The sequence below is a fragment of the Mauremys reevesii genome, linkage group 14, assembly GCF_016161935.1.
Source record: "Mauremys reevesii isolate NIE-2019 linkage group 14, ASM1616193v1, whole genome shotgun sequence".
NCBI classification, from domain to species: Eukaryota; Metazoa; Chordata; order Testudines; family Geoemydidae; genus Mauremys; species Mauremys reevesii.
In genome coordinates, this window is record NC_052636.1 from 13,880,115 (window position 1) to 13,896,739 (window position 16,625).

General features: G+C 61.7%; 1 protein-coding gene across 2 annotated transcripts in view; it reads right to left on the bottom strand.

The window, feature by feature from the left end:
- Positions 1-16,625, bottom strand: part of DNAH2 (dynein axonemal heavy chain 2) — a 115,300-nt gene that overhangs the window by 76,955 nt on the left and 21,720 nt on the right. For both annotated transcript variants that reach the window (XM_039500057.1, XM_039500056.1), the window contains exons 7-20: positions 16,006-16,244; positions 15,440-15,631; positions 14,753-14,910; positions 13,586-13,673; positions 12,188-12,393; positions 11,633-11,762; positions 11,049-11,231; positions 9,060-9,274; positions 8,827-8,973; positions 6,609-6,765; positions 6,148-6,387; positions 4,699-4,887; positions 4,038-4,185; positions 3,365-3,557 (exon numbers count right to left, since the gene is read on the bottom strand). In XM_039500057.1, coding sequence (XP_039355991.1) covers positions 3,365-3,557; positions 4,038-4,185; positions 4,699-4,887; positions 6,148-6,387; positions 6,609-6,765; positions 8,827-8,973; positions 9,060-9,274; positions 11,049-11,231; positions 11,633-11,762; positions 12,188-12,393; positions 13,586-13,673; positions 14,753-14,910; positions 15,440-15,631; positions 16,006-16,244 — 2,485 coding nt within the window. The remainder of the gene's footprint in view (positions 1-3,364; positions 3,558-4,037; positions 4,186-4,698; positions 4,888-6,147; positions 6,388-6,608; positions 6,766-8,826; positions 8,974-9,059; positions 9,275-11,048; positions 11,232-11,632; positions 11,763-12,187; positions 12,394-13,585; positions 13,674-14,752; positions 14,911-15,439; positions 15,632-16,005; positions 16,245-16,625) is intronic.

Below are 16,625 nucleotides of genomic sequence, written 5' to 3' on the forward strand. Positions count from 1 at the left end.
TGGGGGTTTCACCAGCACAGCTCCACGCCCCGCCGCAAGGTGTCCCAGTCTCCTGATACGCCAAGGGGCCTCCGGTTCGCACCCCAAATCCTCCCGCCTCCTGAAGGAATGTCGTCTCCCGCATGAAGCGGCACCCGTCGACGCCAAACTCCAAAACTCAGCTACCTTACCCAGGACCGCCTGCGTCAGCCTAGGCCACGGAGCGGGCACCCGACCGTGGCCTGGCCAAACCCAAGCGGAGCTGTGGCCGTGCCGGGGAAGGCGACGACCCAGAATGCATCTGACCAATTGTGCAACGCCATCCCACCCGGCCGGCCTCCTGCCGGGAGCCGTTGATGCCCTGACCACTAGAGTTACTGACTAGATTAGATTTTAGCCTTGGTGAGCGATGAATGGATGATAATCTCAGCCAGCATCCAGATGTGGGAGAGAGAACGTCTGGATGGAGAAAGCCTAAATGCCACCGAGAGCGGCCCCCTGGGACTCCGGGTGGGATTCTGACGTTGCCTCGGTCGGGCAAAAGGAGCATTTCATAAAGGAGCAGGGAGTGTCTCATGGCCATGCAACAGGAGCAGCCGCTGTTAGGAAGGAGAAATCCGCTCCCTCCTAACGATTTGTTAATTGAAACGTGTTTTGATGGCTTTGCTCCTGACTCAGCCAAGCGAGGCCAGCAGGTGGAGGACACTTCCAGCCCCGAGGGATCGTATGAAATCTCCCCGACTATTCCATTAATTAATTCCCTGTCTCCAGGTCACTGGAAACACGAGGCCGAACTTTAGTAAACAAGGAAACCAAAAACGGCCCCAGAAGAGACAGCCGAGGGGCAGCGGCAGAGAGGGGCACCCGGCTGTGGAGAACAGGCAGAGATGGGTGGGGAGGCAGCGTCCCTCCCACCTCTCGCTAGTCACGGATCCAAATTTACCTCCGGCCTGAAAACTGTGCGTGTCAAACGCTGAGTCAGCACAGCACCCGGGCCGGGAAAATGCTGCTTGTGCTGACGCAACGTATCCTGCATCCCTCCTTTGAGCAGCTGGTTTTCAAGTGTGCCGCGTTCGGGGGCTTTGTTCCACCTTCCGGCTCACAACTGGGCCATGCCGAGGCGGGAGGCTCGGCTCCCGCTGTGGAATCGCTCCTCCTGGTGCTGCTATAAACAGCCCTCAAAAGGCTTTCGGGGCTTTAATGGGGAGTTTTTCTCCGCGCCGTTGAAACGCAGTTGAGGAAGTGGAGGATAGAAAGCCCATAAGTGGCCTTGTAAACTAAAGTATCCCACGGGCAAAACTGCAATTGGTTTAGGGAGCGGTTGCACTGTAATAACAACCGACTCCAGGGCCCGGCTCACAGCACGGCTCCCTCCTGACCTGCTTACGGCACGACTCCATTGCTAGTCGTCCGTTCTCTTCCTTCGGAGACCGAGGAAAGCCAACCAGATCTGCGGAAGGGCCTGATCTCACGGCTGGAACGGCTCCCCACCCGCACACCATCAGCGCTTTTCCTTTAGCCTCATTTTCCAGATGGGGAAACCGAGGCAGAGAGGTGCCCGGACTTGCCTAAGGGCCCCCAGAAGGCTAGCCCCCGGGTCTGGTGAGTGCCAAGCCGGTGCGCTAGGCGCCAGAGAAGAAAGGCTTCTAAGCCAGCCACTTGTCGCTAACAGAGCCCTCACCGCGCCGCCTGCAGGGAAGCTATAAAAAGGAGCTGATTGTCTGCGTTTCTCTGACTCTTAACCAAAAAAAAACAAAATTGCTTGCGACATTTGCATGTAAACAGAATTTTGCTTTCTTAAGGATTCAGCTGCTCCTGCTGCTTCCTCTCCACGCCGCGCGGAAAGCGAGCCCCTGCCGGGGTGGGGCCGGCCCCGCTGCACCGGCACACACCGCGGTGGGCCGCAGCACTTTCCAACAGGAAGCGCAGGCAATGCCGCGGCGATTGAAGCAGCAGGAGCGAGTTAGGGAGGCAGGAGAGAGCCGCTGGAGCTGGGATCCGGCCATGCGCTCACTGCTGGGAACGGGACCAGGGAATCTGTAATGGCCACGAGCCGTCAGAGCATTAGAGCTGAGCTGAGATCGCACCTCCCGCACCACGCGGCCCTAGCACTGGGCGGGGGCACTGGGGGCAGTGCAGATTTGTAGGGGGCCCACACTGCTCCCTGCAACACTGCACCCCCGGCACCTCCCGGAGATCAGCGCTGTCTGCGGGAAGAGTGCCCCCTATCGACCCACCCACGCTGCTCCCTGCAACACTGCACCCCCGGCACCTCCCGGGGATCAGCGGGGTCTGTGGGGAGAGCGCCCCCTACTGACCCACCCACGCTGCTCCCTGCAACACTGCACCCCCGGCACCTTCCGGGGATCAGCGGAGTCTGTGGGGAGAGCGCCCCCTACTGACCCACCCACGCTGCTCCCTGGCACCTCCCAGGGATCAGCGCTGTCTGTGGGGAGAGCGCCCCCTATCGACCCACCCACGCTGCTCCCTGCAACACAGCACCCCTGGCACCTCCCGGGGATCAGCGCCGTCTGCGGGGAGAGCGCCCCCTATCGACCCACCCACGCTGCTCCCCGGCACCTCCCGGGGATCGGCGCCGTCTGCGGGGAGAGCGCCCCCTACCGACCCACCCACGCTGCTCCCCGGCACTTCCCGGGGATCGGCGCCGTCTGCAGGGAGAGCGCCCCCTACCGACCCACCCACGCTGCTCCCCAACACCTGGGGATCGGCGCCGTCTGCGGGGAGAGCGCCCCCTACCGACCCACCCACACCGCTCCCCGGCACTTCCCGGGGATCGGCGCTGTCTGCGGGAAGAGCGCCCCTTATCGACCCACCCACGCTGCTCCCCGGCACCTCCTGGGGATCGGGGCCGTCTGCGGGGAGAGCGCCCCCTACCGACCCACCCACGCTGCTCCCCGACACCTGGGGATCGGCGCCGTCTGCAGGGAGAGCGCCCCCTACTGACCCACCCACGCTGCTCTCCGGCACCTCCCGGGGATCGGCGCCGTCTGCAGGGAGAGCGCCCCCTACCGACCCACCCACGCTGCTCTCCGGCACCTCCCGGGGATCGGCGCCGTCTGCGGGGAGAGCGCCCCCTACCGACCCACCCACGCTGCTCCCCAACACCTGGGGATCGGCGCCGTCTGCAGGGAGAGCGCCCCCTACTGACCCACCCACGCTGCTCACCAGGACTCTGATTTTCCTTGGGGTGTCACATTCACTATTGACCAGGGCAGGCCCGGCTTAGCTTGGGCACTATGTCCATTTCAGAAGGGTAGGAGGGTGGACTTCCCTGAATCTGAAGGGCCTGGGCCCTCATCGGTACTGGTACAAGAAACCCGTCTGGTCAACGGGGGGCATCCACGGACACAGGTCCCCCCCTTACCGAGCAGTGTCTGCATCGAAGGAAGACACGAGCGGGTTGAGGTGCCGGTAGCGGTTAATGAAGGAGTCCTTGTTGACCTCCCAGATCTCCCGGTACACGTCCCAGGTCTTCAGGTAGGCCTGGAGGTGCGTGGCGTTCACTTGCATGCCCCCACTGATCAGGGCCTGGATTTTCTTGATATCCTCATCACGCTCTGAGTGCGGAGGGAGGACAAACAGGCCAGTGACCAGCTGTTTCCGTGCCCAAACAGCCAGTCCTGGTCCATCAGAACCCCTTGCTTCTCTTCCACGCTAGTTCTGCCAAGCCTCACCGGCCCTTGGGAAATGCTGTCCCTATGTTAGAAGGGGGGGAAACTGAGGCACAGAAATGACTCCTAGGGGACTGGGTGTGCGCAGGCAGGAACTGGTTCCGTGACAGATGGCAATGTCTGTCTAGACTCAACCTGTGACTCTCAGGAGCTGCTACCACGTGCCACGGAGAGAAAATAAATCAAAATCAAGTGTTAGCGGCAAGGAAACGGAGCTAAGGGGAAATGTCCGGCTGGGGAACCGTCTCCTCCAGGGACAGGGTGGGAGCTGAACCCAGAGGGCTTTTCAAACCCACAGCGGCGAGTCTCGGTGCCTGAACACGGGAACAAGCCAGTTCGGCAAGGCAGCGCGCGAGTGCTCCTTACCCACGAGGACCGAGATGGGATCGCGGTGGAATCTGCGTTTGGTCAGGATCTCTGGCAGGTGGCGGAAGACAGAGATGCTGGCGATGAGGTGGCTGCTGATGTCATTCACCATAGTCGCGAGCTGGGCCAGAGTTGGGGAAAACTCCACCTGGAAAGACAAAGCAGCAGGTCCGGCGGAGAGAGGAAGAGAGGCAGCGGCGGCTCAGCGAACCCAAGGCGACCCACGGGATCTATTCCATTCCCACGGCCGCACAAGGCCCTGCAGATTCCGGACCTGAAAATCCCGCTCTAGTTAGCCCTGGTAACAGCAGTGAAGCTGTGACGGCACGGGCAGCTGGCGCCTGTGGATGTACCCAGGGGCCGGGGCGGGTGGGATTAGCTGCCCGTCGAGGGAGAAAGAGAAGCAAGAGGGTAATCGGACAGCCGTGATTTTAAGGTCACGTATCTTATGCCTGGACAAGGCTTGAAGTGAATGTGTTATCCTGGCACGAGCGAGCAGCCGGGAATCCCAGCCTCCCAGCATTCGTTTCTGCGTAATATTGGGTCTTCGCTCGCTCACCGGCCCTTGGTCGAGCGGTGCTCGTGCGGGGACACTAATTCAGGACTGAACTCCCCCCCCCCGGCAGGGACCTTGGGGCGGGGCTCAGCTGGGTGGGCTCACCTGTGCGGACGGTGCCGGGTAGTTGTCCTGAAGGATCACCTTGACCCTGAACAGGGGGTTAGGCGTGGTCTTGCCATCTCCATTGATGGCCTTGGAGAGTTCCAGCAGGGACCATTTGACGTTGAGCCTGAAGGCCTCTTCCATCATTCTGTTCATCTTGACGGTGTAGGCCACCCAGTACTGCTGCACCTGAGGGGAGACACAAGCCGGCTGAGAAAGGCGGCGTAGACATGGCCACCAGAGCGAGGAGGGGCAGCCCGGGTGAAAGACAGCCAGGGCTGCAGAACTGGGCTCCCGGCTCTGGTAGCGAAGGTGACCTTCGCCGTGCGACCCAAGGAGCTCCTCGGTCTGCCCACCTTGGAGAGACTGAACTACTTCACTGGGTAGACGCAACCAGGGAATGTCCTGCTCTGTTGTCGGAAGTAGTGCCAGATGCTGGGGCACGGGGGCAGGGTAAAATGGAGCAGCCGGATGCTGGCACGATTTGCTGGGGGCAACTCAACCTCCTCCTCCCTAATCTAATGTCGCCTCCCTGACCCCAAGATGGACCTGACTTAGGGGTCCAGTTTCTGTACCTACAAGCTCTGTTTTGGACTGTGTTCCTGTCGTCTAATAAACCTTCTGTGTTACTGGCTGGCTGAGAGTCACGTCTGGCTGCGGAGTTGGGGGGCAGGGCCCTCTGGCTCCCCCAGGACCCCGCCTGGGCAGACTCGCTGCAGGAAGCACACGGTGTGGAAGGAGATGCTGGATGCCCCGAGGTCAGACCCAGGTAGGTGGAAGCTGGGGAAGCTCCTTGGCCTGGAGCCAGTCGGCTCAGAGAGGAGGCTCCCCCAGAGTCCTGCCTGGCTCCGTAGGGAGCAGTGCCAGAGCATCGCCCGGGGACTCCGTGACACAGGGAGAAAACGGGCAAGACCGACGAGCCAGCCGTGTCCAAAGCCCCCGCGACAACAGGGACCTGACTAGGTGAGGCAGGCCCAGATGATCTCAGCAGGCAATCCGTGCCCCATCCTGCAGAGGACGCTAAAAACGCCATGGTCCGTGCCAATCTGACCTGGGGTGGGGGGAATTCCTTCCTGACCGCAAATCTGGTGACTGGTTGGACACTGAGCACGTGAGTTAGACCCACTGGCCAGGCAGCTAGAGAGAGGATTCTCTGGACCCATCCTGTCCGGTGTCCCAGCTCTGGCAGTGGTTGAGCTCGGACGCTTCGGAGGAAGAACCCAGAGTAACCTCGATAACCTGGGCCTGACCCTTGGGGGGGGGGTGCTGGAGGGAGTCGGGCAGGTAGGTGGGTGGGCAGGGACAGCCGTTGGAGACAAGGCAGAAGGTCTCTGCCACAGGGTCCTTACACAGAGATCTCCTGACGGAATCGAAACGAAGCACGGCATGCTGGGAGCTGCGCCCAGCGCACTGCCCGCTGGGAGCTGCCTGGCCCGGGCCCGGCCTTACCTCGGCGCTGTCGTGTTTGAAGACTTGGTAGGTTTGCCGCATGATGTTGACGACCTCCTCGTGGATCCCCATCAGCTTCTGCTGCACCCAGGCCCGGTGCTCCTTCTGGTCCTCCTCGAACTCCAGGTCGTTGTAGACCCGCCTGCCGGTGATCCGCACCAGCAGCGCCTCGCTGATCTGCTGGGCACTGCGCGCGATGGTCAGGGTGGCTGCCTTGTACTCGTTGACAATGGTCTGCACCTGAGGGCCAGCGGCGGCAAGGCGGGCTCAGGGCAGGGCGCACCTGGCCCGCTTCAGCCATGCTGGGTCCCCTGCTCCCTACCACCCGCGTTCTGCGTTTCTCCCACTCCTAGGCAGGCTGAGCAGAGCACGGAGCACTGGGATGCCGCCCGCCGGAGGCCCCTGAAGCAGATCTCGGTGGAGGAAGGATGGCGCTTTGGGGGGGCCAGGGGAGAGCTCACCTTGCTGGCGTGCAGTCGGCACTCGCTGATGAAGGCCGCGCTGGCCCCTTTCAGCGACCAGTGCAGCTTCTTCAAGCCGGGCTGGATCTTCTTGTCCAGGTAGCGGATCCGCTCCTTGAACAAGGCCCGCTCCTCCGGGGACAGCATGGCGATGATCCTACGGGGGATCCAGCCCCATCAGCAAGGCAGAGCTATGGAGGGCAGTCCTCCCCCCAGCCCACCGAACAGGCCTGGCTCCAGACGGGTCCCTGGTGAGTCCCCCTGTCTTTCCGACCGCCTCCCAGACCGGGCCGGCTGCATCTTGGAGCTTGTTAACTTCCTGGCCTGGCCGGGTGACCTTGGGCAAGCCACTCGCCCTTGCCGGGCCTCGGTTTCCCCGTCTGTAAAACAGGACTGGCCCCCCTTTGGAAAGCACCGGTGAAAAGCGCTAGGGATTAGTATCGTTACAGGTCTGCTGACAGGAGGCTCCAACGGGGCCGTCGCTCTCCTCAGTCACTAGGGCCAGGCCAGGCGATCGGAAAGTCGGATCGGGCCGGGCTGAGACCAGATGCCAAGCTGACCAGGACGGTTTGGGGGGGGGGGGATTCCCCTACCGCCGTCCCAGTGGATCACCCAGTCACATCTGTTCCAAGCCGGCTGCGTGCCACAAACACTCCCTCTCTGGTCATGTTAAAAATACACTTGCCAACACGAACCTGTTTCAAGCAACACTTTCTCCGCAGAGAAACACCCCCATGTCACACTTTAAAAAATACCGGAGCAAAGCAAATCGAAACCCTCCCCCTACCCCCACCCCCCGACCGTTTAGTCATGAGGCAGCTCCCAACGGATGGGGGTACCAGACCGGTAGCGGTGAAGCCTGACTCACGGTGCGACCCCCACGCAACCTCCCCCCAACACACACCCACTCCCCCAACCGATGGGCCTCGGCTCTTCTCCAGCAGGGAGAGGGAGTTCTGGCTGCCAACACGGGGGCCAATCAGCGTCAATTATCCTGGGGGGGTTGCGATGGGGACATCTGTTCTGCTAAGAACCGGCTTCAGATCCCATCCCCCTGCAATTCATTTACACGGGGACCAGCAAATGGGCATCGCGTGGGGACGACGTTCAGCCACTGCTGAAATAGAGACTAGAGCAGAGGCCTGAGGGCCACATCGGGTTTCCGAAAATGTATGGAGGGCAGGTTAGGGGAGGCTGTGCCCGGCCCCCGCCCCATCCGGCCCCCCCTGCTTCTCGCCCCCTGACGGCCCCCCTGGGACTCCTGTCCCATCCACCCCTCCCTGTCCCCTGACTGCCCCCGAACTCCCGCCCCTGACTGCCCCCACCGCCCCATCCAACCCCTCCTCTCATTCCTGACTGCCCCCCGGGGACCCCTGCCCCATCCAACCCCCTTCTCCTCACCACCCCCAGAACCCCTGCCCCTGACTGCCCCCACCGCCCCATCCAACCCCTCCACTCATTCCTGACTGCCCCCGGGAACCCCTGCCCCATCCAACCCCCTTCTCCCTCACCACCCCAGAACCCCTGCCCCTGACTGCCCCCACCGCCCCATCCAACCCCTCCTCTCATTCCTGACTGCCCCCCGGGGGCCCCGGCCCCATCCAACCCCCCCTTCTCCCTCACCACCCCCAGAACCCCTGCCCCGCCACCGCGCAGCACAGAGCCCCGGGTCAGGCTGCGGCTCTGCGGCTGCGCTGCCCGGCAGGAGCTTGCCACCCCGCCGCCCACAGCCTTGCACCAGCAGGGGAGCAGCCGGGGGGTGAGCCTCCCGGGCCACGAGCTCAGGGGCCAGGCAGGAGGGTCCTGCGGACCAGATGTGGTCCGCCCACCTCTGGAAATCAGGCTTCTCTGGTTTCCCCATTCTCCCCAAATCCAGGGCAATTGTGAACAGAGTGGGGGGCTGGCTGGAGCTGTGGGGACGAGGGGCCCGGCTGAGGCAGGGCTAGCCAGAGTGGGGTGAACCGCCCACTAACCCTCACCCTGAGGTCACTGCCTCGCTCCTGTATCCAGAATGACTCTGCTCCCCTCACCCTTGTATCTTGAGTCACCCAACAGGGATTTGAGTGAAAGCTGAAATCAGTGGGGTCCTGCCCCCTGGTGCCCAGAACAACAGGCAGGCGCCAGGGTCTGCGTCCCACCCCCAAGCGCCGGTGCCCTCCAGGGCTCAGGAAAGCCGAGAGGGATCCGCCCGGGCAGCGGAAGGGCAGGGGCGGCAAACCTGTTATAGTCCCGGGCAACCAGGAGCAGGTTCTCCCGGAGGTTGCGCAGATCCTCCTTCCGGTCGTACACTTCCACCACGTAGTGGGGGATCTCGAAGAGCAGCCGCTCCCAGGAATGGATTTCCACAAACAATTTCAGCAAGTCCCTGCAGAAGGAAGCACAGGCAGGGCCAGGTGTCGCGAACGGCCTGTCCCGGCCGCCGCCGAGCCTGCCCCGCCCGGTCCCGCTTACTTGTCGAAGTTGATGTCCAGCATGCCGCTCTTCTCGGCGCTGGGGATCAGGAGTGGGGTGTCCAGGCGCTTCAGGCTGTCTTTGTCCAGGGTCTGCGTCCACTCCTGGAAGGTTTTCCTCTCAATCTCGTCCATGGCCTGGACGAGCAGCTGATAGGCCTGAAAGCTCTCCTCCCCGGTCCCGATGTGGGGCAAGAAGTGGGCGTTGGAGAGACACTGCGAGGCAGACGGAGAACCCCAGCCAGTGGTTTGACTTCCACTGGGGGGGGGCAGCTTCGGCACGGGAGGGACCCAGGACATTAGCTAGGAAGCGGGTGAATGGGGGGCAGGTCCTGCCCCGCGATCCTGACTCCTCCCCCCGGCTATTCCAGCCCTGAAACCCACTCAGCTCTGCTGATGTCCCGGCTGTGGCAACACACACACAGACGCACACACCTCCCTCTGCCGACGCCCCTCCGTCCCCAGCCCCGCACGCCCCAAACCCGGCTAGGGCGTCAGCTGACTGCTCGGCGAACGAGCGAAATCCGAAGGTCCGATTCCCACCGGACGTTCAGCGCGATAAAGAAACCAACGCGCGCGCGCACGGAGCCGCGCGGTCCTGCCAACGGCGTTAGAGCCACTGACGAGCGAGCGGCAAGGCTGCGTCGAGCCTCCCGGCGCGCTCCCTCTCTCAGCCCGCCCCCCTCTCCAGCCCTGGACTCTCAAGGGGTAACAGGAGAAACTGAGGAAGGTGGAGGCTCCATGACCCCCTATATAACTAGGGAATATGCAGAGGGCACCGGGTGGAAAAGTGGTGCCCTGGCCAACTTGGGCGACTCCTCCAGCCGGCCACAGGCTTCTCCTTTGCGTCCTGTTTTGAACCGCTGAGCAGCAACCCTGTTAAACAGCAGCTGTGTCCCGCACCAGAGGCAGCTGCATTTCAGGGCCGGGTTAGCGACCCCGGGGCAACCCTGGCGGGTGGCCGGCAAACTCCTGCCAAGCTCCACCCCACGGCGTGTTAAGCGATCGCAAAGCGCTTTGAGATCCCTCACGCTGAGAACTAGGAGCAGGAGGTATTTCGGCAATCGGCTCCTGCGTTCCAACGAGAGCTAAGTTCCGGGGCTGACGCAGCCCACGACTGTCTGACTAACGCCTCCTGCCGCGCAGAGAACCATGAGCCCCGAGGCGGTTGCCAGACAGAGGAGAGGTGAGCCCCACGAGGCCGAGCCCTGCGCTGGGCAGGTAGGAGAGGCAGAGGTGATTTTCACACCCAGATCTGGCCGTCTCAAGCCTGCGCGTACCGGAGGGTTTGTGACGGATGCTGGAAATGCGGTTCCGTTGTTACACAACGTATAATTAAACCTGTCAAAGGAACTCGCTGCCAGAGAATGTTATTGAGGCAAATAGTCAAAAACAGATGAGGTAGTTCGATGAATAAAAACAACATCTGCCATGGCAAGGGCTTGGGCGGAAATTCCAAGCTTTCAAGATACAGGGAGGAAGGGGGTCCCCGGCTGAGCGGCAGGAGGCTTCAGACATACATACGCTGCCTGGCCTGGAACGGGGTGGCATGGGACACCTGGAAGCAGTGGGGTTGGCCCCGATCGGAGGCAGGGATGTCAGGCGAGATGAACCATCCATCTGGGTCGGTGCTGTGTGAAGGCAGGGGAGTGTGTGGGGTGTGATGGGGGTGTAATTCTGCTGTGACGGGGTGTGATTCGGGTGTGATTGGGGTGACTGGGTGTGATTGGGGTGCGAAGGGATGTGATTGGGATGTGACAGGGGGTGATTGGGGTGTGACGGGGTGTGATTGGGATGTGAAAGGGTGTGATTGGGGTGTGACAGGGTGTGATTGGGATGTGAAAGGGTGTGATTGGGGTGTGACGGGGTGTGATCGGGGTGACTGGGTGTGATTGGGTTGTAATTGGGGTGATTGGGGTGTGACGGGGGCAGGAGACGGGGAGAGACGGCCGCTGGAACAGGGGTCTGGCCATGGCCGTGGGATACTCACCTTCAGGGGTCTGTCGATGCGCCGGCGCAGCGCCCGCAGCCAGTGCGCCAGGCCCGAATAGTGGCACATGTGCGGCGGCAGGAACGGCAGCTTCTTGCTCAGCTCCCGGTTGACCAGGGCGAGCTCTCGGTTGAACAGCATGTAGACGTCCACGGCTTTCTTGTCGAAGGTGCGCTTGATGGCCTGCGATGGAGCCCCAGAGGGGTGTGAGGCACCGGGCCGAAGCCCACGCAATGCCGCACCCCACTCCCCATCCAGGGGGCTGGTCCCCCCACCTCCTCTGGAAGATGCTCTCGTTGACATCGCCTGTCAATACCCCCGTACTCCCGTCTGGGAGCAGCCCTCCCACAGCCGGCACCCCCTGGCTGCCATGTCTGAGAACTCCCCCACTCAGAACCACCAGCTCCAGAGGGTGTTCTCCACGGACACCCCGATCTCCCCCATTCCAGGAGCTTCCAAACTTCCCAGCTAGCCGGTCAACCGCTGCCTAGGAGTCTGGCCTCTGCGTCTGGAAAGGTTCCTTGTCTTCGGGACACAGTGCTCTGCCAGGGTCCCGCCCCGCCGCCCCGGCCCCGGCCCCGTACCTCTCGGGCGGAGAGGTGGTGGAAGATGTCCTGGATCTCCACGCCGTGCTCCACGTCCCGCACCGTCTCGAAGGCCGAGGTGATCAGGTTTTGGGTCATCACCTCCAGGTCTTTGACGCCGGAGCGGAACCTAGCGTGTCAGGGCGGGGGGGGGATCCGCAGCGGGAAGGGACACAGCAAACAGAGGACACACATTCAGCACCACCTCGCGGGGACAACACCCCCGCCTCCACGGGCCGCGTCTCCGCTTTTCCCAGCATGCCTCCCACTCACCGGCTCGCCCCCACCCAGGAGTCGGCGACCTCGCCACTCGTTCACCATCCCTTGCTCTGTGTCGGTAACCTCCTCTAGCCGACACTGCACGGCCCCGCTCTTCCACTGCTGGCCACGGGGGTAGGGAATGGGGCCAATCCCTCCCTGCCAGCTCAGGTCCCTGCCGGCGCTCTTAGCCCAGGCCTGACCCACGCAGGCTCGGCAGAGGAGGGGAGCACGCTGGGCTGACCCCCATACCCGCTGCGAGAGCTGTCAGACTGCGAGCCGAGGGCCCCCTCTCACCGGTTAAAATCCTCGTGCCAGAAGGTGTTCTTCACGTCCAGGATCCCACCCTTCATGTTCCGCAGGGTGTGCAGGTGCTTCTGAAAGGTCTCCTCTATCTCCAGCAGGTTGCGGGTCATCTGGGGACCCCGGTGCCCAAAGAAACAGGGCAGTGGGGTCTGCTTCCCGTCCTCCCAGCGGGCAAAGTGCTGCTGGCAGTCGCACACCTGTCGGCAAGCGCGCCGCGGCGTCATCGGGTTTGCCGTCCCATTGCTCGGCAGGAATCCCACCCTCACCCTCGTTGACCGGCTGGACACATTGCCACGCAGTGGGAGCACCTAGTGGCTGCTGGCAGATGTAGTCCAACCCCACCCCATCTTGGCAGGGCAGCCACCCACCCTGATGTTATCATCGTTAGCTATAGACGAGGACTCCAGGGTTGTCACCCGTCCGTGTGTCACTCTGGAGCCTTGAATGTCTGTTGAGTCAGCGAGGAGGGAGGGAAACACCTACAGGCCTGCTTGGGAGCTCCTTCGGTTCAGAATATCACCAGGTTCAACCATCACCGGGTGTTGCCGGCTGCTCCCGCCCAGTTTTTAAGGTCCCAGCTATTGTGACTTTACGAACGACACCCGTGCAAAGCAAGGCGCGTATCTGCCATGCCCAGAGTCCGTGGTATCAACCAAACATCTGCCAGAGAAGGTCTAGTTATATGTAGTCCCGCCTTGAGTGCAGGGGACCGGACTAAACGACCTCTCCAGGTCCCTTCCAGTCCTACCGCCCAGAGGATTCAGGGGGGCTGGGGCAAAGCAATGAAAAATCCACACCGCTGAGCACCGGAATTAGACCGACCTAACCCCCATGTAGACAGAAGTCCAGCTACCAACTGGAGAACCCTTCCCATCGGCATAGGTAGCGTCTTCACTGTCATGAAATCTACCTGGAGTGGCAGGGAGGATCGGACACTCTGCAAACTCCAGCTGATGCAGAAGGCTGCGTTCCCACCACCACCCGGGGCTGGCTACCTCCTGGGTGGGGCTCCCCACTGTGACACATGGCTGGGTACCCCCCGCGCAGCTCCCCACATCCCGTCGGGCTGAATGCTCTTGTGCTTTCGGTGTGGGGAGTGCTTGATGCCAGAGCAATCACTCCCCGGCACCTGCTACTTGTCTCAGGCACTGTACGAAACGCTGAGCGCCAAACTGCTCTGTCATGGAAACAGATGGGTTTGTCCTGCTGCACCGGAGAGCAGCCGCTGGCTCCGAGTAAATGGAACCCCGGTAATTGTCAGGCTGAGATGCACAACGCCTCTCAGGGTGCCAATGCTGCCGTGAGACTCTCATCCCGCACGGCAACGCCAGGCCACGGCCCTAGTCCTGTCGCCGCGGGGGCGGGGAATCACGTGCCACGGCCACGTACCTCCAGGAGGTCTTTGCAGCGCTGAACGAAGGCGTCCACTTGGGCAAAGATGCTAGTCTGGTCCAGGACCCAGCCTTTCCCGGAAAGCCTGTTAGAAGTGCGGAAGGAGAAAAGGTTTGTCGTGCCCAACGGCCGCCTCGGAGGCAGGCACCGAGATGGGGCCTTTGGGGATGGGGTTGGAAAGGGGGCGGGGAAAGGGTGGAGTTGGGGTGGGGGGCGCAGGCACCCACCAGCGCCGGAGAAAGTTGGCGCTCGTGCACCCAAGAGTTTCCTCGCTCACAGACCTGGCATGCGAATCCCAGGGCAGGATTTTGCAAAGGGGGGTGGGGGGAGATAGCTCAGTGGTTTGAGCATTGGCCTGCTAAACCCAGGGTGGTGAGTTCAGTCCTTGAGGGGGCGATTTGGGGATTTGGTGGGGGACTGGTCCTGCTTCGAGCAGGGGGTTGGACTAGAGGAGGTCCCTTCCAACCCTAATTGTCTATGAAATGCATCTTATTTGAATGGAGAATCCACCCCCCAAGGGCACATCAAGCCAGCAGACCCTCTCAAGAGCACCCCAGGAAAGAATGGAGATGCCCCAGGATCTCTCCCCACAGACAGGGCTGTAGGAAAACCCAGGGGGATTATCCTACCCAGATCACAGCCCCCGAGAGCAAAGCTCAAGTGCCTAATCCCCACTCCGCTGTATTTGCCTGGCTCGTCGTTAACATCTTTGATCTTATAAAATAATTGATCCAGCTTGACGAAGCTGAAGCCGACCAGTCACGCTTAGATTTAATTGTCAAGGGCCAGGCGCCCACTTAAACCCGACATCTCTAATCATAATGATAGATTCTGGTTTCTGCCGCTCAGGAGAACCTGGGGAGGGAGGCTGGGGACTGGGACACGGCTCGCTGGTTCCGCTCATCCCCATCTCCCAGCCACCCAGCGGGTTTCAGTTTGTCCCTCGTGGGCTGCATGTCTCTGGCCACCTTTTGGCAGCCTGGGCAAGGTACCAAGAACTGCACAGGCCACACAGAGGGGTCTGACAGCAGGGCTGCAGCGGGGAGGGGGACGATCGTCCTGCCAATGCCCAGGCCGTCCCCGCTCGGGGGACATCCAGAGGCGCAGCTAATCTGGGCTCTTTCACCAGCTGCGGCATTCCCCTTCCATCCTCCCGCTGCCCACCTGTTGTGCATCTGAGCTGCGTACAGGTAACAATCCTTCCAGGAGTTCATACACGAGATACAGTCGTGGAGCGACTGTCTGCTGGATACCACGTAACCCTCAAAAATCCGGTCCAGGGAAATGTCTTGGCAACACATCAGGATAATTTTATTGCTCATCTAAGGAGAAACGATTCAAGGGTCAGCACAGCTCTGCCTCGGCCTCTTAGCGTAAACAAAGACTCTTCCCGGGCAGTAACTCTCAGCAACCAAGAGCCCAGCGCTCCACGAAGTTCAGTGGCAACACACCTCAGAGCGACAGGAGGAAATGATTTGGGGCAGAGGATAATTAACCTGAGGAACGCGCTGTCACCAGATAGAACCGAGGCAGGAAGCTTGGTAAAGTTCAAAGCCAGATGAGACTAAGAAGAGTCTCTAGGTGGGATCTATCGCATCCCCGCTCTAACCACTAAACCCCACTCTCCTCCCAGAGCCGGGGAGAGAACTCAGGAGTCCTGGCTCCCAGCTCCCCCTGCTCTAACCCACCAGCCCCCACTCCTCTCCCAGAGCCGGGGAGAGAACCCAGGAGTCCTGGCTCCCAGCCCCCCAGCTCTAACCGACCAGCCCCCACTGCCCTCCCAGAGCTGGGGAGAGAACCCAGGAGTCCTGGCTCCCAGCCCCCCCCGGCTCTAACCCACTAGCCCCCCACCTTTCGGAAGAGGGCGGTGATTCTCTCTCTGGTGTTGTAGTACGGGGAGTTGACCCATATGATGCGGACGAGGCTGATGAGGTGGGGAAGCTTGTCGGGGATGTCTCTGGGCCGTAGCGCGGACAGCTCCTGGAACGGCTCTTTCAGGATGGAAAGGAAGCGGAGGTTCGACTGCGCTTGCTCAGAGCCGTCCTGCAAAGCAATCACCGGGGGGGAGAGGAAAAACTCAGAGGCCAGAGTGAAAAGCCAAGGGCTCACCCCATCCGGGTTTCTAGCCCAAGGTCGTGTAGGCTCCGAGGGAAAGCAGGACGCTCTGCCTGCAGGGCTCCAAGGCCCAGGTCAGACTCTCGAGGCCTTTTCGGCTCCTGCGCCGCAGTAAACCCGCATTGCCTCTCCAGCTGTGCGCACGCAGAGCCCTGGACTGGACCGGTAGCGGTGCATGTACAGACTGGGGTACTGTAGGGATCCCCTCCCTTTCAGGAGCCAACGGTTGGCACATGGGTCTACACCAAGGTGGCCAAAGCGGGACCCGGCTCTGGTGCACTCCTCCCCGTCTCCAAACCCACCTGGATCTGTCTGGCGAGCCTTTGGAAGGGGGCCACGTAGGAGGACTTGGAGAGCATCAGGATGGACTCGATGTGGGTCACTCCCTGCCGGCAGAGCTGTTTGCTGATCTCAGACAGGTCGGTGCAGCGGTTCCTCCAGAACTCGATCTCCTCCAGCGGCCCCGTGCTCTCCCTGCTCTCCACCGCCTCCTGCGCTCTCAGCACCTCCTTGATCTGCCGAGTCCAGTGGATCATGGAAGCTGCAACAAAAAGTCAGACGAGGCCGAAGGCGTTAGGGGTTTAGACGGCGCTGATTTTAATGGGCGCCAAATACCTTCCAGGCTCTGGGCTTCGGCACCCAGTCCTGCCTGACAGGGTGTGAGGAGCGTTCAGGTTACCGGCTGCCCCGGCATGACAGGGACATTCCGCGGCAGAGCTTGTGGTGCTGAATAATGGACCCCGGTGGGATGTGGTTTGAGCAAAGGAACGGGGCGTCTGGACGCCGGGGTCTGGGAGGGGAACGCGGCCTGGCGATTAGAAACGGGGGCTAAAATTCAGGACGACTGCGTTCTAATCCGCGTCAGCTCTCCGGCCTCCTGCTTCCCGCTCTGCGAACTGCAGGCGCTGAGATCGCCCTACTT